The sequence below is a fragment of the Gymnoscopelus microlampas genome, assembly GCF_963454915.1.
Source record: "Gymnoscopelus microlampas genome assembly, chromosome: 9".
In the NCBI taxonomy this organism is placed as follows: domain Eukaryota; kingdom Metazoa; phylum Chordata; class Actinopteri; order Myctophiformes; family Myctophidae; genus Gymnoscopelus; species Gymnoscopelus microlampas.
The window spans coordinates 48,032,833-48,053,986 of NC_139946.1; the positions used below are offsets into that span (position 1 = coordinate 48,032,833).

General features: G+C 43.9%; 1 protein-coding gene across 1 annotated transcript in view; it reads right to left on the reverse strand.

Annotated features, from left to right (window-relative positions):
- Positions 1-5,562: 5,562 nt before the first annotated feature.
- LOC311051585 (mucin-5B-like) overlaps positions 5,563-21,154 on the reverse strand; it is a gene marked incomplete at both ends in the record, with an annotated part of 30,292 nt that continues 14,700 nt past the window's right edge. Inside the window, 14 exons of the mRNA XM_084066164.1 lie at positions 5,563-5,717; positions 7,588-7,716; positions 8,335-8,491; positions 10,367-10,609; positions 11,797-11,976; positions 12,328-12,438; positions 13,418-13,556; positions 14,072-14,223; positions 16,497-16,597; positions 16,779-16,828; positions 17,557-17,812; positions 18,980-19,106; positions 20,331-20,425; positions 20,920-21,084. Coding sequence (XP_083922290.1) covers positions 5,563-5,717; positions 7,588-7,716; positions 8,335-8,491; positions 10,367-10,609; positions 11,797-11,976; positions 12,328-12,438; positions 13,418-13,556; positions 14,072-14,223; positions 16,497-16,597; positions 16,779-16,828; positions 17,557-17,812; positions 18,980-19,106; positions 20,331-20,425; positions 20,920-21,084 — 2,060 coding nt within the window. The remainder of the gene's footprint in view (positions 5,718-7,587; positions 7,717-8,334; positions 8,492-10,366; positions 10,610-11,796; positions 11,977-12,327; positions 12,439-13,417; positions 13,557-14,071; positions 14,224-16,496; positions 16,598-16,778; positions 16,829-17,556; positions 17,813-18,979; positions 19,107-20,330; positions 20,426-20,919; positions 21,085-21,154) is intronic.

Here is a 21,154-nt window from a genome sequence, read left to right on the forward strand (position 1 = left end):
ACACGCACACACACACACACACGCACGCACACGCACACACACACACACACACACACACACACACACACACACCTGCTCTTGATGACATCACAGAGGGGAGGAGGGGGGCAGGGGGGTAGTGGAGGGGGGGTGGGGGGTACGTCACAGCTATCGTTCAGGCGCCACTCGTTTGCCATGCTGGGACAAGACGGGTCGATTCTGCCACTGGGCAGCCTGCAGTCGTTAGCTTGGTTGTTGTCACATGTACCTGTGTTTTTATGACATACAGTACATAACGAGACATGTACAGTAATAGTAATAATGTACTGTACGTGCCACAGCAGAGTCTATTCCAACGGTTCTCAGCATTTCTTATGGGTCTGTAACTCTGAGAGCTAAATCAACACTTAAAGGGACTACACCATGATTTTTAACTTTTTCTTCTTTTTTGTGTGTTTTTGGTCTCCCCTACCTCTCTTCTATCCCCAAAAATACCCCAGTTTGAACACTCAGGCTTTCACAGCAAATCTGGGGTTTTCTGTAAATTGGTCTCAAAACAGGCAAAACTGATTTGCACCCTGACGTTTTTTTATTTTCATTTATTTGTGTTTATTTATTTTTACTTTTTCCACACAGAACCAGGAGATAACATGCATACAAACTGGCTCAATAGCGCCCGTGCCAAACAGGACAATGTGGTATTGCAGGTGAAAGTGCTTTATAAGCCAGAGAGAAGTTAGCTGGAATGAGTATATCTGAGGCTTGATTTAGGCTCAAACCTGAAAAACGTTTGAGGGACATAAACAATATGATATTAAATATTATTATTATGTTATAAATTCATGGTGTAGATCCTTTAAGGATTTTATCTACAAGCTCATAGCGTTGTGAGCTTGTAGGTAAAATCAGCAATTTTTGGCACACAGACAAAAGTATAAATCATGCATTACGACGCCATTAAGGCCTGCCTAAATGCATTTTACAGATTCCATAGTCGGTGGCATAAATGCAAATAAAAAGTGGGAAAAGTGAAGAATCATTCCCTGCAATTTGAGATCAACTGGTCAATCCAATAAGGAGCTGATGGATGAATGAGGACGGACAGACAGACAGACAGACAGACAGACAGACAGACAGACAGACAGACAGACAGACAGACAGACAGACAGTTATTTTCCTTTTACAGAAGGATAGTGAAAAGTGCCACTGACCACACTGTCCCTGGGTGTTGCCATGGAACTTGTCGTAGGCAAGCGTGACTTTGAAGAACAGATAGTGGAAGTTGACCGTGGCACCGATGGCAGGGACGAGCAGCGTTGTGCTGTCACCCCTGGTGGTGATCACAAAGTCTTCGTTCTTGTAGGCGGCGGCATTCACACTCTTGTCGGTCACGTAAACCTATAAGAGAGCGTGATTTGCGTTGTTTCGAAAGCTTGTAAACATTTCAAAAATATTTCAGAAAAAAAAAACGCGAAAATAATGTGTACGTTCTGAGCTCCCAGAACTCAGGGACCACCTCCTCCTGAGCAGGGCCCATATTCAGTTCTGAGGCCTTATTTGAAACCAAGCCATAGCGCATGGAAACAAATCCAGAACCTTATTTGAAACCGAACCATATAGCATATGGAAACAAATCCAAAACCTTATTTGAAACCAAGCCATAGCGTATGGAAACAAATCCAGAACTAGGGTTGGGATCCTTTAGTATTTTAATGATTCCGCTTCCTTAACGGTTCCCTGTAACGATTCCTATACAATTCCAAAGTTATGGTCCTTGATATAAAAAAGGTTTACAGGTTTTTACAGGTATTGTAATTGTATAGCAGATATGAAGTCCTCATACCAGCTCTGACAGTGTGATAAAACCCGGTTTCAGAAACGGTTCAGAATGTGATGGAAACGATTTCCGGTTCTCCTCAATGGTGGATCCGGTTCCGAATCCCAACCCTATCCGGAACCCATTACATACATTACACGGCCCAACACGGTTCGTTTAGTTTTTGTAGTTGAAAAGAGACGTTTTGTTACCATTCTGGTGTATGGCGATATTCGTTGCCATGTGCCTGGTGTGACCGTCTGAGTGATCAGGATCTTGTAGCTCCTATAGAAGACCGTGATGGACCTGACGCAGGCCACGCTGCCGCCGCAGTTGAAGTTGTCGACCAGGATACTGAAGTTGTACGTGGGGACGATCTCCTTCACCAGCCAGTAGGAGCAGTCGCCTTGGAAGTCGTAATAGGTTCCATCGAAGGTGTTATAGTGGGGGTCACCAGAGACGGTGCAGACACCTTTATAGAGGAAAAGAGGTTGGTGTCATTAACAAATTAATATTTAAGTTCACAAACCGGGGCCTACATTTTTTATGACTAAAAGGTGAGTTTAACCAAGCTTTATGGCAGAGTATATTAATACCACGTAACTAGTAGATCTGTATGGTATAATATGTTAATGACGTTCTGCACAAATTATTGAGTCATTTCAAAATTGCAATTACAACAGCAAAGTTAACAAATCAACTGTTCAAACGTAGTGTACAGCATAAGCCGACAGGGCTTGCACTTGAAAATGTCTATAATGTAATCAAAGTTAAAACTTTCAGTTAAATCTCTCTCAAACGCTAGGAGACATAGAACTTTGTTGGCGACTCATTTTGTTTGTGTAGCCTGTCTACTGATTCTGATGGTGTTGTTGAGGGCATGAGTTTCTGCCCACTTGCCCAGTCATCTTTTGTTAACACATCGGGTGCCAGCAATTTATAATAACAGATTACGTTCGGTGCCGAAATCTCACCGTTGAGCTGCGCAGCACTGTTTAAGCTGTAGACTCCACGACGTGCATTCCGTGAGAAAAAAAAGCATGTCTCCATTTTAGCCGATGGTGCTGGCTAACGCCTGGAACAATAACATCGCTCACGCGAGTAACAATGGCGCAGCGATCGTGCACACAAAATGAGTTGTTTTCCCCAGCGTAAAAAGTTTTGGAGTTATAGGGGTTTTAGAGAAGGAAATAGAGCGGAAGCGGATGTGCGCCATGTTTTTTGACACGATGATGCATCTGGCCCATCCTTGTCAGATTCACCGTGGGTGATCCCAAAGCTGCTCCAGCCCCTCCCGTATGGGAAAAAAACGAAAAAAACATAAAGACGCCAAACACGGTTCGGACCGTGATCGGCACCAGAGCGCTACTATGTGAAAACACGGTCCAGACCGTGTTCGGCACCCGATGTGTTAAGAAGAGGCACATTAACAACTGCCGCAGCACTCTGAACAGAAATGTGTGTACAGTTTGTGATATTTTAACAGTATGGACACGTTTGGGGGAAGGTGATTTGCGGTCAGACTTTTTTGGCCAGTGTTTCAGGGGCAGGCAAGAGCTCAGCTTGAGTCGGCAGCTGCCTCTACGGTGGCTACACTTCTGATCTGCAGTGGTCACTGGTCTCGTTTTTTGACTGGTTTAAAACGATGATCTTGTAATGTAAGCACAGCTTTACATTGAGATTGTCCCTGATAAGGCGCTCGGGTGGCGCAGTGGTAAAATATCTGCACACCACCGCTGAGTCTGGGTGTTCGAACCCACCGCGGTGCATTCGGCTTTGTCGAGTGTCTGTACGAACACAATAAGCCAGTGTTCGGGGGAGGGAAGCCGGGCGGGGAGGGTGATATTTGTCGCAGCACATACTGCTACTGTAAACCATACAGGTTGCATAAATTCACATTCTGCAGAAGACACATGAAAATGTGAATTCACGTGACCGGCATGGTTTACCAGGCTAGCTCCTACTGGCTGCTGCGGCACCTGTCAGCGGAGAGTGTTGGGTGGGAGGAGTACGTCCTCCCGGTGGGGGCTCCTTACTGGCAGGTGAGCCAGTAGGATACAACAGCAGTGACACACATTTAAAATGTGTGTGGGGATGAATCAATTGGCATGACGACTAAATTGGGGAGAAAAAGGGGTAAAAAGGAAAAACGTAACAAAAAAAAAAACACCTGCCCTGTTTAGAGATCGTCCCTGGTAACAGGTAGGACTTACATTGACATTGTTTCTGACCACAGCACCCAGACGCATTGACGGGGACAGGAGGGTATCCGTTTGCACACACCACATCTTCATCATGGCAGACCTCGTGCTCATAACGGATCTCTCCATTGAAACACTCCGCTCTGAGACACTCGTTTTCCATCCAACTTTCACCGTTCTGTAATTGGGAACAAATCACAATGATATACAATGCAATATTTTATATTGAGACCCTATGGTATGTTCAATGAAAAAAACATTCTCGGTGACCCAGGGGGATAGCCACCTCGAGCGGCAGTGATGTCAGACGTTGGTTCTCAATTGCTGCTATGTACCTTTCGGTGAGGATGAGTGTTGGTACAGCTCGTGGTGGGGGATGTGTGCATAGGTGTAGGTGTAGGCATAGGCGTAGGCGTAGGCGTAGGGGGACAGGTGGAGTTGGTCTGTACTTGACAGCTGTCGTTGCAGTAAAACGTTTCAATGCAGCCGTTGTCGTCAGACACGTTGTAGACGACCGAACCTAAAGACGGTATTGGGAGAGACAATCAATTAAATAGATCAGTGGCACCGAACGCTTATTAGATGAGAATAGAGCTGTGGTATTAATGCTGTATGACACACACAGTGGGATACATTCCCCAATACAACTACATTTTTTTTAATGGCCACTTATGCACTATATTTGAATTAAGACAGAATTCATTTTTGATGTTAGGTAAGATAATCATTTTTAATTCTTCCACAGGAGTGTCTATTCCACCACAAGTCCTACTGTACAGTAGCGGGGTGAAGGAATCATATTAAGGAACATGTTTAGTTAAAAGGGACCTTATAAGCTCGTGTCTAGCACCTACATTCTTATTCTTATGGAACTCCACTAGAATAGCTTTGTATGATTCCACTTAGGGATGTCCGATATTGGCTTTTTTACCGATATTCCGATATTGTGCATACAAACTGGCTCAATAGCGCCCCGTGCCAAACAGGACAATGTGGTATTGCAGGTGAAAGTGCTTTATAAGCCAGAGAGAAGTTAGTTGGAATGAGTATATATGAGGCTTGATTTAGGCTCAAATTTTGTTTAATTCATGGTGTAGATCCTTTAACATTCAACATTGTAACATAATTCATATGACAGGAAAAAACTAAAAGCATAACTGAACTTACCAACAGTAAAGTTTGCTCCTTCATGATGGCAGATACATTTGACAATGAGGCCGGTACTAGGTGTTGTAGGTGTTTCACCTGTCACTATGACTGGTAGACAGTTATTAAAATTATTATTATTATTATTAAAATACAAATTATACAAAGATATGGTTGAAAATGGGTGAAGCTCCTTTAATAGTAGTAAAATGTCTCATACTTGGAGTTGGTGATGGAGTTGTTGGACACGGGGAGATACCTTGGTCATAATAATGGCATTCGATGGCCGAGGAATTACAAATGCTTCAGGAGAGGGAAAAACGACAACAACAACAAAACATAAAAGGGGCATTTTCAGATTTCATTTTTGGATGTGTCTAACATAGATGTGTAAGTGACAGTTGTAGTGGGTGTTTAGGCCTACCAGGTCAGGCAGTTATCTGTCGACGGTACGGTGTCACCATCATTGTAGCGTTTCCAGTCCTGGTCGTAGCAGCCGCATTGTCCCTTTGTCACACATTTCATGGAATCCTCATCAAAGTAGGGTTGAGCGGGAGGACATTTTGGATAGCAACCTATTAGGAAAACAAGACACAGTGGCCCTCATTTATCAACGAGATGTAGACCAAATAATCACCGCAACTTTCGGCATTTATCAATATATCCTGACTTTGACTTGAGCGTATGGCCCGATCAGATCTCACGTCAGGTCGGAGGCAGTTGTTGACTTTGGCTACACCTGTTTGTTCCATCCTAGATCTGATGATTGGTGTCACAATCTGTCATTCATGTAGGCTACTAGCCTACTTGACAGAGATTTATCGTTATGCACTTGGGTGTGCAAGGTGTGTGTGTGCGTGTGGTGTGACTTGGCAGGCAGCGAGGCGAGCGGCGGAAACGCTTTCTTATATTGACTTTGCATGCTTTGTTTGGTGGTATTCTGGTTCTTCATGTCGGAACATTGGGCCGTTTCAAGAATATTTAAGGAAGTGTTATTTAAATGAGGCTCGTTTTCAGCCATGAAATTTATCAAAGCTCCGACCAAATGTACGCTAGGATTGGCTGTATAGGATCGCTTGATAAATGCCACTTAGACGTTGGCCTACGGCCAGAATTAAGGCAAAAAATAAATTCGTTTTTACGTTCCATTGATAAATGAGGGCCAGTGAATGCCTTGGATTCAATCCCTGTGCATTCATACAGTTTTATATTATTAATTATTCAGTTATCTGGCTAACTGGCTTAAATCCACCTTGTGGCGTAGGGGACGGTACGCAGGGGACACAATGCGGTAATTACCTTCAGGATAGCTTCATGTCAAACATAGAAATTAGAAAGGCTCTACATTTCTTTTCAATCTCTACAATGATTGTAGACGATCAAACAAATCACATAAGGACCCATATACATTTGGGTACGGATAACTTAGAACTCCGGTCTTTATGGTTACTACTGTAAGTCAGTAAGATAGGCGTTGTCCAGAACTGCCGATCCGACCGATATGCCCATATATAGGCATATATGGATCAGAGGTCCGATAATGACAAAGACCGGAAAAAATAAATCTCTCCGGACATCCCGACCGGCTGTCAATGACACGGCAGTTCATTAATTATTATCACCACAAATCAGGCACATTTCAAATCCTCTGCCTCTCTCTCTCTCTCTCTCTCTCTCTCTCTCTCTCTCTCTCTCTCTCTCTCTCTCTCTCTCTCTCTCTCTCTCTCTCTCTCTCTCTCTCTCTCTCTCTCTCTCTCTCTCTCTCTCTCTCTCTCTCTCTCTCTCTCTCTCTCTCTCTCTCTCTCTCTCTCTCTCTCTCTCTCTCTCTCTCTCTCTCTCTCTCTCTCTCTCTCTCGTGTGTTTCTGGGTGAGAGAGAGAGAAAGAAAGAAAGAGTGTGTCACACGCTGTTAAGTTACACCTATTTCCTGTTAATACTAACTAGCGTAAAATGTGCTGCATTGGAAAGTAAATGGGAGATCACTTTATAGTGAAGGTAAGACCGGAAGGAGAGTTGTTGCTGCTGCTGCGTAGTTGTCGCAATATATTATAACTCCATTGTCGGCACGGCCGCTCGGCAGTCAGACAGAGACCGCGGTCCGTTATATATAGGTCGGATTGGCGTGTGATGTACAGTAAGGGTGAGGGCCACGTAGCGGCACAAACTCTAGATGTGATGGCCGCGTAGCAGCCCAAACCTCTAGTTCTATAAAGTACCTTCTAGAGCAGTGGTTCTCAAAGTCAGGTCACGGGACTCTCAGTGTTCCTTGAGGGAGTTCTGAATTGACCCTTAAAAGTCTGTAACTCTGACGGTATACAACTGGAACCAAAAGGACTCTAACGGGTCCATTTGGTTCCATTTGTACACTGTCAAAGTTAAGGGGGTCCTTGAAATGTAAAAGATTGAGAAACACTGTTCTAGATGAGGTATATATTGCACAAAGTACCTTCTAGAGGAGGTATCTGTGAGGAGCAGGTTCCTGAGGGGTTTCTGCACGTCTTCAGGCAAGGAGATCCACATGGTTTGTAATGCCACTCGCATCCACCAGGGGGGTTGTAGTAGTCACAGAAGAGAGCTGAAAAACACAAATAGTATTGCTGGTATTAATCTGCTGAACTTTTACAAGCCCATGGTGTTCCAATGCAAAATGTGAGGCTCTTGAAACCCAATCCACAACCACATGGACCCTTGGTTCCATTTGTATACTCTCAGTTGTTAAAGGGATAGTTCACGTTCTTTTGGGGTCATTTGAACGCCTACTCAAGCTTTTGTGAGCACCTGCACACCAGATAAAAACAAAAAAAAAGCTGCATTCAGTATTTAGATATCTGATATTCATCTTATCAGACACGCCGCCTTTCCTAAATAAACCCATTGTAACTTCAAACTCCATTTTAACCATGATAGATTCATTGGAAACACATGCCCCCTGGTTCTAGTGACTGATATTCCTCGTGAGGGGGCCGTGTTTTTTTTTTTTTTTTTTTTAATCAAATGAATATCAAATATCAAAATACTGAATCAAGCAACTTAAATACTGGGGTCTGGGGTGCACACAAAATGAGGATGTTCAAATTACCCCAAACATGTTTGAAAGTGAAATGCTATCCCTTTTACTCACTCTCAGGTTTTTACTGTGGGTAGCTTTGGTTAAATACCAGCGGTTAAATCAGTATGGTGGTAGTATACTCACGGCAGATGCTGGGAGTTCGCCATGTGACGTATACACCAGCTGCATTGCATGCTGCAGCGTATGCTGTCACAGCCGTGCAGAAACACTCACAGTCTCCACCGCTGTCGCAGGCGCACGAGTCAAACACGCATGCATCGTGATATGGAGTGGGATCCACCTACAGAGAAATCATAGTCCCGTAACTCCCGTTAGATATAATTCTACAAGCTACAGTCTGGGGGTGACAGGAACCACCCGATAGCCGAGTGGTTAGGGCGTGTAGGCCTACCACATGGGCTTTGCTCTGAGATATTACAGAACCAACCGACAAATCTAATAATGACAACTGCTGGTAAAAATGCCGTTAGTACAGTATACTGTACGTGCCAGTTGTAGGCTACTACTCCATAAGGCATACATGGGCAACTGGCGGCCCGAGGGCCAAATGCGGCCCCCACCTTCACTTAATGCATTGAAGGCAGGTTAATATCAGAATACTGATATATTATTGATTTCAGCTGTTCCAATTCCAAACATGCAAACATGACCCGCTTTAATTACTTCAGTCTATATTAGTAGCTTAATGACTAGTATTACAATTCTATTGTCTTTTTTAAAGATATTTTTGGGGCCTTTTACGCCTTTATTTGGACAGGACAGTAGGCTGACAGGAAATGGGAGAGAGATGGGGGGAGACATACAGCAAAGGTCTTCGGGAACAGGAGTCGAACACGCTGTCATGCTGGATTACCAGCGTACATGGACCGCTAGGCCAGTGGACGCCCCTCTATTGTCTTTTTTATGTCCAATGTATTTGTATTTAAGTTCATAAAGTTAACATAAGTATCAGTGCCGCTTTAGACTCCACGGGGGCTCTACGCATGATACGCGCGCGTGCATGTGTCCCTCGCCCGCGCGCGCGATTTTTTCGGGTTTCCCGCGGATAAAGTTACTTTTTTTGTTACTTTATTTCGGTTTTAGTGTGCTGGGCAGCCTGCGCGGATGTTAACGCAGTAATGCACGTTATTTTCTGCTGAAGGGAGGGGGCGGAGAGGGGGCCTCTTTGATCGGCGGGTAGGCGGGGCCCCACGCAACCTGCGTAGTGTGCGTGTAGGGAGAAGCGGCCCTGATAAGTATAACTAAATGCATTTGAAATTAAATAAAAATGTAACTTTTCAGGATTCTAATTCAAAAATGGAAAAAAAGAAATTTGGATTCCAATTAAAAAATAGCAGATTTACAAGCTCAAAACACGTCCCAGTGCGACGCGTTTTGAGCTTGTAGATCTGCTATTTTTGCTACTTTTGGGTGACACAGAATGGCGAAGTACGGCATTAATTTACGGAAAAAGTTAAAATACGGAGATAAGACGTGTCTGCCCGACGGTATAAGCAATGTGTCCCCCTGGAGTGAGTGTGGAAATATAGTGGCCCTCTCCATCATCAAAGTTGCCCACCCCTGCCATAAGGGAATCTACAGTAGCTGCTAGCAGCCTACAATAAGAGACGATAAGTTACACAACAGCTCATTCTTCTCTCTCCCGATCAGCCCTGAGTATGGGTCTTCTCGAATCCACTCCATACGATACATATACACATAGTCAGCGGCGTGCACAGACATTTTGAGGGGCAGGTGCTCAAGTAAATTATACTTTTTTTTGTTTACTTGGTATGCTCTTTTTTCCCTCTACACCTATACCTCTTTACCAAAAATAGCCGATTTGCTATTTTTGGCTAAAGTTCTCCTCAGAAAAGGGATGCTAGGTTTTGAGTGGTTATGGTAAAAAGAAAAATCATATCACATAAAGATTTGGCGGACCCCCTGTAGTAACTCTGAGGACCCCCTAGGGGTCCCGGACCCCCTGTTGAAGACCCCTGCTGTAAATTGAAAAAAACAACAACTTTTTTTCCCTTTTTTTCAAAAGGGCACTTCTGGTCAAGAGGGCAAAGGGCAGGTGCAAAGGGCAGTCCCTGCACATAGTGACAAACAAACCCGGGACCTCTAGGTAATAGAATCTGAACCAGCCCGGACGGACGGCTGATCGGCTACGTACTACGGTGTGGCAGGCGGAGAAGACCTCGCCCTGGAGGAGGCTGCATTGTTTCTGGGCCCAGGACAACCGGTGCGGGTTGGTGGAGCACGGGCGCCCGTCTGCCCGTCTGGCGTCCGGACAGCTGGCGGACCGCTTCCAGCTGTTTCCGAACACCACGGGGCTCACCACCACCGCCTGACTCCTGGTGGCAAAGTCGTTGTTGCCGTTGCCGTCGTAGTTCCCACACAGACCGCACAGATGACCCTGCGTATAGGGGGAAGAAACGGAACAAATTTAATGTCATTTGGACTGAATGATCAGAACCCTAACCTGGCTTAAAGAAAATGACATAATTTGTCGTTGTTGGGTGGAAACCTTGGATTTATAAAACTGTTACTTTTTCAGGAAGTACAAAAAGGAGTTCTAACTTCTGCCCATTATGGTCCTAGAGCCCATTTTTCAGCCCATCACTCCGTAAAAGTGTTAAAGGGATATTTCACATTTTCAAACATGTTTGGGATCATTTTAACGTCTAACCAGGCTTTTGTGAGCACCCCAGACAGTTTTTACGTTGCTTGGTTCAATATCTAGATATTTTATATTCAGACACACCCCCTTCCTATATGAACTTCTTCAAACTCCATTGTAACCATGATAAATACATTGGAAACAAAGGGGGGCGTGTTTTTTTTTCTTTTTTTTTTTTTATCCCGCTATTTTTGTAACCCTGGGCGCTACACCAGCCCTACACCAGCGCTACACCAGCCCCCCCACAGCCCAGGGAGGCCAGGGCCGAGCTCATGCCTCCTTCAATGCATGAGAGCCAACTGACTTTCTTGTCACCTGACAGGGGGGAGTTTCCCCGGTAGGACGTAGCGCGTGGAAGGAACACGTTATTCCAACCAGTTCCCTTCCCCTCCATCAGGCGCCCCGGCTGTCATGGGGGAGGAGGTAGGGGGCCGTGTTTTTTCAATTACTTTTTTTTTTCTGAATCATTTTTTTATATAAAATCGAATAAATGAAAATAGTAATTGAAAAAATATGGCCCCCTCATGCATCCCTCAAGGACAATATTAGTCACCAGAACCAAAGACGGGTGTTGTCGATGAATCCATCACGGTTAAAATAGAGTTTGAAGTTACTATGGGTTTGTACAAGAAGGGGGCGTGTTAGATAAAATGAATACCAAATATCTAAATACTGAATCAAGCAACTTAAGAACTGTCTGGGGTGCTCACAAAAGCTTGAGTAGACGATAAAACGAACCCAAACATGTTTGAAAGTGAAACATCGCTTTAAGTTAGTTTAGGCTTAGATTGGCCTGCATAATTCTAACCCGGTTTACAGTTCTCTAATTCAGTGGTTCTCAAAGTGAGGTCAAAGTAAGCGGTTACTGTACTGACTATAGGCGTTTACTGTACCGTATGCTGACTACAAGGTGGTTAATGTACCGCATATTTTGGAGTGATCTTGATGGAGATGCTTGTCTTCTTGTCCCAAATGAGGATGAGTCCGTTGTCGGCCTCCACCACCAGGTAGATTCCTACAGAACTGAAGTGGAACGGGACCGTCTTGTTCCCGCCGCTGTGGACCAGCTGGTAGCTGCCGTCGCTTAGCTGCAACTCTGAGTCCTAATAAGGACACAAATACATGTAATGGGTGAGGGTGACTCTGTTTCTGCTGTTTTTTTATTTTATGTTAAATGTTATGTTAATTCATGATTGGGATCCCAGAGATAAGAAAAAAAAATATAGGCCTATCAAATGGGGGTGCATATCAAACTGGGTGTAAAAGGGAGAAAGAGAATCACTGATGTACAGTGATAGTATCAGCCTTCCTTTGTTTCCCATTCATATCCCAGTCATATTCATATTTCATTTTATACATGACAATTGCACATGTTATTATATTGATTATCTTTTTATATATATACACATATTTTTTTTCCTTTTTTACTTTTGAAGATAAAGGTGTAATTTTACCCAGAGGAAGATCTTGATGGCCCGGGAGCAGGTGGTTCCTGTGGTTCCACAGGGAACGTCCTCAGTGATCACTCTGAAGCTGCCATCGGCTTGCTGAGTGCCACAGTAGTCCTGAAGAACATCAGAGGACAATAGAGAACATTAGGGAACATTAGAGGACATTAGAGAACATTAGAGAACAATAAAGAACAATAGAGAACATTAGATGACATTAGAGAACAATAGAGAACATTAGAGAACATTAGAGAACATTAGAGAACATTAGAGAACAATAAAGAACAATATAGAACATTAGAGAACATTAGATGACATAAGCAGACATTAGAGGACATGAGAGGAGATCGTTGACGTCAGCAATATAAAGCAAATATAAAGCCTGGGGTTAAAAAGAACAAGGAATTGTCTGACAGAAATGATTAATGCCCCCCCGCTGTCGTGTGAAGAGAGAAGGTGAGTGGAAACGGTTAAACAACACTTGGGTGAATGTTTAGCTGCCAGTGTGAATGCAGCGTAAGAGTATATTCCCACCTGTGTTAGAGTATATTCCCACCTGTGTTAGAGTATATTCCCACCTGTGTTAGAGTATATTCCCACCTGTGTTAGGGCGCGCTCCCACCAAAACATGGTCGGCTAGCGTTAAACGCTGGTTGTGCGCGGCCACAGTTTTTTGCAGCCAGCGGATTCTAAAAAACTGGAGTGACGCGCCTGTCACTCACTTTCAGGACCCTCCCCGTAGCCCGCACCGCCTTCTGCCTTGAGCACCATGGTGCTTCCTGAGTCTTGGAACGGTCCGCCTTCGACTCACCCGATTGGACAGAGGGGGAAAATCAGCTCCTGCCTCCAGCAGTTTTATGCTTCAAATGGACAAGTCGTGTAGAGCGGATAAACACACGGTCTGCACGACAGGCGGAAAGATCCGCTCTTGCGTGAATCCACGCATTTACATTGACAAAGCATTGGCAGATTCTGCCCCAGAGGTAAAATAAAAGTGCGGTGGGAGCGAGCCCTTAGAGTTTATTCCCAGTTGTGTTAGAGTATATTCCCACCTGTGTTAGAGTATATTCCCACCTGTGTTAGAGTATATTCCCACCTGTGTTAGAGAGTATTCACAGCTGCCTGCAAAGTTGAAGCGTTTCCCGTCAAACGTGATGTAGTGTCCGTCGCCGTAGACCGAGCACGTTCCATAACACCGGTCGCTGGAACACTGCCAACTGCGGTCCTTACAGGTACTATGCATGGAGGAAGAAAATAATAATAATAATGATAATTGCAAAGTAATGAGAAATTAATGTTAGATTCCCAATAAAGGGTATGACATTCTTGATTGCATGTCTAAACTATTAAATATGTTGCCACAGGTCTAGTTAAAGGGGTTGTAAGTGATTGTTGTTGTTAAATTAAGTGTTAAATAGCTCCATATTCCCATATTAATCATTGCTACAGTATAGTGTGTTTGTTCAGTAACAGGGGTCTCCCTTTCTCTTCATCTCTTTAGTATGCAGAAAACAAATTTTCAGGTCAGGATACCAATTTCACCCAAGCAGGAGAGAAAACTCATACAGGATGCAGGATTTCTACCATGCTTTTCTTTGGTAAGATTATTTACTATTAAGAGTAAATAAAAAACCTTGGAAAATGTGAAAAATGTGTAATAACTTTGACAAATCTTGAATGGGGTGCCTGGCACAAAATATCTTCAGTTGGGAGTCTGAGTTTGAGAACCCCTGCTGTGTCTCTATCTTACCAGGTGTTACAGTCCACCTTGATACTGGCTCCAGGCTGATAGAGGGCGCCGTTGTGAATGCATGGACACACGTCTGGCTTGACGCAACCTCCTTTACCGTCTGACACCAATCCAGATGGACAAACACACCCAGACACACACTCTGTGCTCACCTGAGGGTTAAAATAGAACCCTGAGCGTTAGAATAATACAACCTCTGAATGAATAGATCTGTATAATAATTAATAGGTATCAACTTGTATGGTTTGTCAAGGCAATGGTAAAATACATTTTTGGTGACACTTTCTATGAAGCCCATGGCTAATGCATTATAAACATACTTATAAAGGTAATATAATCTGCCTAGAACTCTATAGTTATAGTTATAAGCACTCATACATACTCACAATGCTTTAAAACAATAACACATTGCGGGTCCTATTTTAAAAGCGGAACTTTATGGCATGGTGCATGGTTTTCAGTTGCGCCTTGGGGATGTGTCTACTCCAATTTTACTATCAGACATGTGTTTTCAGCATTACATGAATTAAACTAATTAGATTGTCGGCTGCCATCACCTACTGTATGCATAATTATGCGCATTCCTATTTAGGTGGTAGCGAGACGAAGCCAATGTCCTTGTGCATGAAGTGAAAGCCTGCAAGCTTCAAATCTCAGCATCACTTATGTGATATAATGATGTCAAGAGGGGGATCCAAATGGATGACGATGATGATGAAAGCTACAGAGACAGATAAAGAATGGCACAATGACCGATTCATGACGCTCCCTAAATAACAAGGAATCACCTGTGCTGTCACTGCACCAGTGATAAGACAAGCCGCCGCATGGTTATGCGCAGGGGTGCACATAACTGGCGCGCAAATGCGCACGCGTCGTCAAAATGCATGCTGCGCGGCACGTCAGACGAAGGGAGGCGCTCTCGCGTACCAACATCTGGGACCGTGGGGACAGGAATTTACTTCCTGAAGCCACACTTACACATTCACGTTGATGCACGCGTCCGCCCCATACACACCCATGGGCGGAGGCGGAGGGGGAGGGGACGCATGCTGCACATGTGTGAGTGTGGCCTCGAATCCTGACACAGCGCACACAGCAAGCTGCTGGCTGCGTTTACATGCACTCGTCACCGATGATGAACGCATTGTGATGTGGTGCAAAATATGCCGTGAACATCCCAATCTGGCGGATAAAAGCAGCGCCTTTTATACAGGGACAAAGAATTTCAGTCACGCAGCTTTTGATAAGCATGAGAAAAGCAAAGAGCACATCAACATAGTGCAAACAATTGATAACAGGAGCAGCTAGGATCGGAGTCGCCCTCTTGACGAGGCTTGGAGTTAATGTCGGGAGTGCTAATCATTCAGGAGAAGCGGGGTCCCGCATCACGCAGATCATTGCACAGACAAGTTATCCATGTATCCCTCTTTTATCCATCCTGCAAGACGTGTCGCCGTAAAAGTTATTTATTTCTTTATTTGGTGCGCACCAAGTAACATATCCAGTCGCTCCCCTGAGAACTAGACGAAAAAAGTAAGGCTGCATGATATATCGAAAATGTACTGTCGTATATTAGACCTTATTGCTTATATTTTATGAACATTACACCAATCATTTTTACCAGATTTCTCCTAGAATTTAACATTTAGTTACAATCAAATCATCAGTCTTAAATTCAGCACGAATCACGATCTATACCTCACTCACGGCTCAGTCAATTATATAAAATGTATATTATTAGTTAAAGCACACATGCTAGCTATCACATCTGTCCTTCAATATCTGGAGTAACACAAAGAAATCTAAATATGGTTATGTAGTGTCGCTCAAATGTAAAAATGTAACTGATTACTGTGCCACAGTCCCAGCCGAAAGGCTGCAGGACGAGGCTCCCTGGAACTTGCCTGGAACTTTGCTATTTGTTGTACTTGTTGCTGAATAAATGGTGATCCTAACCCGCAGTCCAGTGCAGATACGATAGTACCTTCATCGAGTTATCATCATAAGCGATATATGTATCGCGGGAGACGGCATTTATCGAGGTAAATGGCATAATATTATGTCTAGTTGCCGATTGAGCAATCATCTGCAAAGCACCGTGGAGTGGAGAAGTATAAATCAAGTTGAGCACAGCTGCGCCTCCCCACACACACACACACACACACACACACACACACACACACACACACACACACACACACACACACACACTAGGTATTTTAAATGTATTGAATTAATATGTCTTTAGTTTGCAAAAATGTACCTGAAGCATTATGTACTGCATTATTTTTTTAACTTATCGCGAGACATATCATTATCGAGGTAATCAACAACGTGCGTGCATGCATGCTCGTGTGTGTGTGTGTGCGCGCGCGCGCGTGCGTGTGCGTGTGTGTGTGTGTGTGTGTGTGTGTGTACATACACAGTCCACGTCCAGAGTTTGGCAGCTCCTCTGACATTCAGAACCTTTGGCTCCGGGTCCCTCTCTGGAACAGTTGTAGAACACCATAGGATGGCTGCAGGCTGCAAGGGTCCAAATTGCCCGCCCAATTCTACGAGATCCCTGTGCGCGTACTGAGGAAAACGATCTCTGTGAGGACGGCGATCACGGGAAATATTCCAGGATTTTTCAAAGGTTATTTAAATCGCTCGTTTTCGCTGGCAGTGGCGTGACACTTTTCTGATTTGTAAACATTAAACTTACATGAGTTGTCTGGCTCTCCAAGGCAGCTGAGATGTCCCATCTTACAGGTGCTGAACAAATACATAATTATGAATTACAATGCATGCATTACATAAACTCTATCTATATATACAATGCATGCATTACATAAGCTTTTTTTGTGGGGGGGGGCATATGTCTTAAAGGGGCTACACCATGAATTTCATTTTTTTTTAGGTTTTTAGTATTTTTTGGGCTCCCCAGTGTCTATTGTACCCAATTTTTTTTTTTTTTTTAACATTCAGTCATTCATGCTGATTTCATGGATTTCCTGAATGGGCGTGTCTGAACAGGCCATTTCAGAATGGCAGGGCAAGTGATGTCACTTGCCCTGATTTTGCATTGATGATGGCCAGACAGAATTGCTCAGTAGCTCCCCCCTGCCCAATAGTACGTTTTGGTATTGCAGCTGAAAAATCTTGGAATGACAGACAGTCAGATTGTGAGAAAAAATATCTGGATGTTTTTTAGGCTTACAACCTGTTTAAAACGTATTAGGGGGCAATATTTATATATAATATTTTTTTTTTAAATTCATGGTGTAGCCCCTTTAAACCTGTGTGCAGCAGATTCCTAATAACACTCACCGTAAAGGTAAATGAATATCATATGGTGAGTGGTGACCTACCATAGATATATACATGTAGATACCATCGGCCTATATATATAGGCTACACGTAGATTCTTTTTTCAGATAAAACATTTCCTCCCGTTATTTCTCTTTGTCCCCCCCCCTGCCCCCTGAATATAACAGCCGTACCACATGATGCCGCCCTTGTTGACGACTTCACCAGGGGGCAGCATTAAGCCCTTGTCATAACAGGGGCAGTCGGCGGGGGGCACACACTCCCCGGAGTCGTCCAGGTACGTCCCGTCGGGGCAGACGCATCCGTCCATGGGGGAGAAGGTGACGGAGCAGGTGGGGTCAGACTGGGCCAGGCAGCGGCATGTCCGCCTGGCGGAGGGGATGTTGTAGCTGTATACCATGGTCCTGGGGCAGGACTTCATGTACTTACCTGAGAAGAGGATAATATGGCAAGATCAGTGGTGTAAAGCAGTGGTCCCCAAACCTTTTTGCTCCAGACCAAAAAAGAGAAATGTCTACCCCGGACCCAAACTAGTGAAAATTCTTTTGGGCTTGTTTTCCTAGATCTGGTTGCTTATTTCTCTCACAACATCTGGCAACGCTGATGCAAGATCAACTCTGCCGTCTCTCGTCTAAAGATAACAGATGCGTCGCATCGCCTTGACAACTTACTGTTCTGTCTGGAAGCGGATCATGTAATAAATGCTCTCATGTGTAATGAGAATAAAGAAGTTTACAAGGTTTAACCCCATTACCAAATAAAACGTGGAAAGGATATTACATAAGCCTTTTCTAATGAACATTGCACACCTTTACCACGGTAAAAGGATGATGAAATCCAGCATACAAGTGGAGCGCTGCTATCCGATTATGGACCAGAGCTTATTGATTACTCATTGATTAAATTAGTTAATTTTTGATTAATATATCACTGTCCTACGTCTGAATGGGGAATGGATCTTCTGGACACAGCTTTCATCCACTATAGTTTCCTCATCAGATGGTAAGATTTATTAGGCTGTTGTGTGTGGCGTTCATGTGATCAATATACAGCAGCGGGCTATTGCAAATTAATACCACAGCACGGACACTGGAGATGCAAGTCAGTCCATCTGCAATTTCATTAAGGCATCATAGTCTATTTTTATTATTACGTGACACGTTGGCTGAGGTGGCCCGCTGGCAAACACACTGATGGGACCTAATAATTCAGCTCTAAATGCAACTGATAGCCTAGAAAATAAAAAAAAAGCGGTGGAATCTACATAATTTTTATTTTGTATATATATGTGTTGACAAATGTTGGCCAAATACATATTTTATTTGAGGTTTGCCACTGTTGTAATTGATTTTGGCATGAAGAATAAAGCATTCTAAACACATGCGCACATTTCAGCCCTGGTAAGACTTGAGAATGTGCGCACCTCACGCTCAAAACACAGACCAAAAAACATGAATGAATCTGACTGCAGGTGTAGGATTTGTCTTAAATGCCGGTAAGTACAAAATATGGTCGTAAATCGCTTAGTGAATCGGGGCGATTATTGTTACAATACATACTGTGCATTACTTCCGTTTACTTCAGACCTATACTCACCACAGACAGAGTTTCTCCAGCCGCTGAGCTGGACACCAGCAGCAGAGCAGGCGTGAACGTAGGAAGACATGACTGCACACATGCAGTCCTCACTCTTCTCGCAGTTACACGTGTCATACACGCAGATCTGTCAACATAAACAAAACAGTTACACATCTTACAACACTGCAGAGCTCAAGATCCTGATGCTTGACAGGAGGGTGTGGAGTAGCCTGGGACCAGACGAATCTGCCAGTGCAAAAAAAGAAATTGCCCTCTGCGATTTGGGTCTGGCACCGCTCCGTTGTGAATCCATTTCCTGCTCCCGAAGTCTGGGGTGACCAACCAGGGCCCAGTATTCAAATATGGGAGACTGTAATTGGTAGTTGGTTGTAGGTCTAACCAATTGCATTCAGAGCCATTGTTTTGATAGGAAAAAAAACGTCCTCATAGAAGCACCAGACTCATATCCACGCAGTGATGTAGTCTGGCTACGTGAGGCTAGGTGTGGAGGGCTGTAATAGGCTCTATGCACAGCAGCCATATTGTAAAGAAATTGGGTCTCTTCCTTACTTCATTCACAGGTGATACCCATTATACTAATTAAGGCTCTGTTCCATTTTTGTGTATCACAGTGTTTCAACTTTTTTATTCAAGGACCCCCATAACTCTGAGAGGTACACACCCGTAAGGGGCCATTTGGAACCCCCCCTCAAGGAACCATGAGTGTCCCTGGACCACACTTTGGGACCCACTGGTGTTTCCAGTGAGCCAACATGCACAACATCAGCCCCCTGACTCTGTTTTCCAGAATGGAACAGAGCCTTCAATAGTATCATTGCGAATGTGGAAGGAGGCGCGGAAGTGCAGCTTACTATGACATCGTGCCCGGGTTGTGTGAGGCTCTGTGTCTCTGTGTATCTGTGTGCACTGCCTGTGTGCAGCCGCGCCCCCATGTGACTCGCGCTCTCATTGGCAGCACGGATTGACAAACGCCAATTCCGTGCATAGATGACTAGGAACTCCGAAACTCCGTGGATAGGAGAACCATATCCCCCCGCCCATTAACTTCAATACGAGGCGGAGGCAGTCACGTCACTTTCTCTCTACGCTCTCCCCATCACGGTGAAATAACACGGATTACAAGTCCGTAAATACACAACATAACAATTTCAAAAAGACAAAAAAAAAATAGGGCTGCGTTCGCGCGTCTTACTTGTTGGTAACACCTGTGAGGGGGGTAAGGAAGCGGCCCAATTTCTTTCCAATATGGCTGTTGTGCATAGAGCCTATTCAGGAGTCCTGAGTTGGTGTTGGCTATAGACAGTACTCTCAGCATCGTCGCATCGCATCACATTGTGCTGGGACTTACGTCTTTATAGGTGTCAGGACTGATCTCGGAGTGACACGGAGCAAACACCCCCTGCTGGTCGGTCAGCAGAGCGCACCGGTGCTGTGCGTACTTCTCTGTAACAACACACAAACTAGTTAATTCATCAAACAATAATTAGTTTAGTACAGTAGATGTTGTGTAAGGAAATGTAAAATGTACATACCTACATCATTTACATTCTATTTACATTTCTATTTAATAGACACTATTAATTTCATTGGAATTATTAGTTAAACAATTAGCTTACATTGCATATCTGCTGTCTTGACATCACTTCTATTTCAAGAAAACCTATTTCATGACTATGAATTATTAAATGAATTAGACTGCTGGTGCTTACAATAAAACAAGTTGACATAAACAGTGACTTTTTAGCACACACTTTTGGAGCTAATATCCATGACACATTTTTTAAACACATTGATACAAGTGGATAATATGTATTGATTGAACATGTATTATGTATTTATACATAGTAACATTAATCAGTATTAAATGATGCATTTGTAACTCTGAGAGTGTACAAATGACAATGTATTGTGTACGCAGAGATCATGATATCATTTACCTTTTTCCAGGCTCAGACTGCAGGGATTGTCAAAGTGTGTTATTACGTCAGCACATTTGGCGAGGTTCTTCCAGCTGTTGACGAAGCCCACAGCCGTGCCCTCCGTGACCCCGCCCAGGGTCATGAAGTCATCGCCCTGGTTTGAGTTGAAATTCCCACATAGACCTAAAACAAAAAAACACAGAGACTGATGGGCAGGGACACTCAGGGTTCATTGAGGGGGTTCCATGGACCC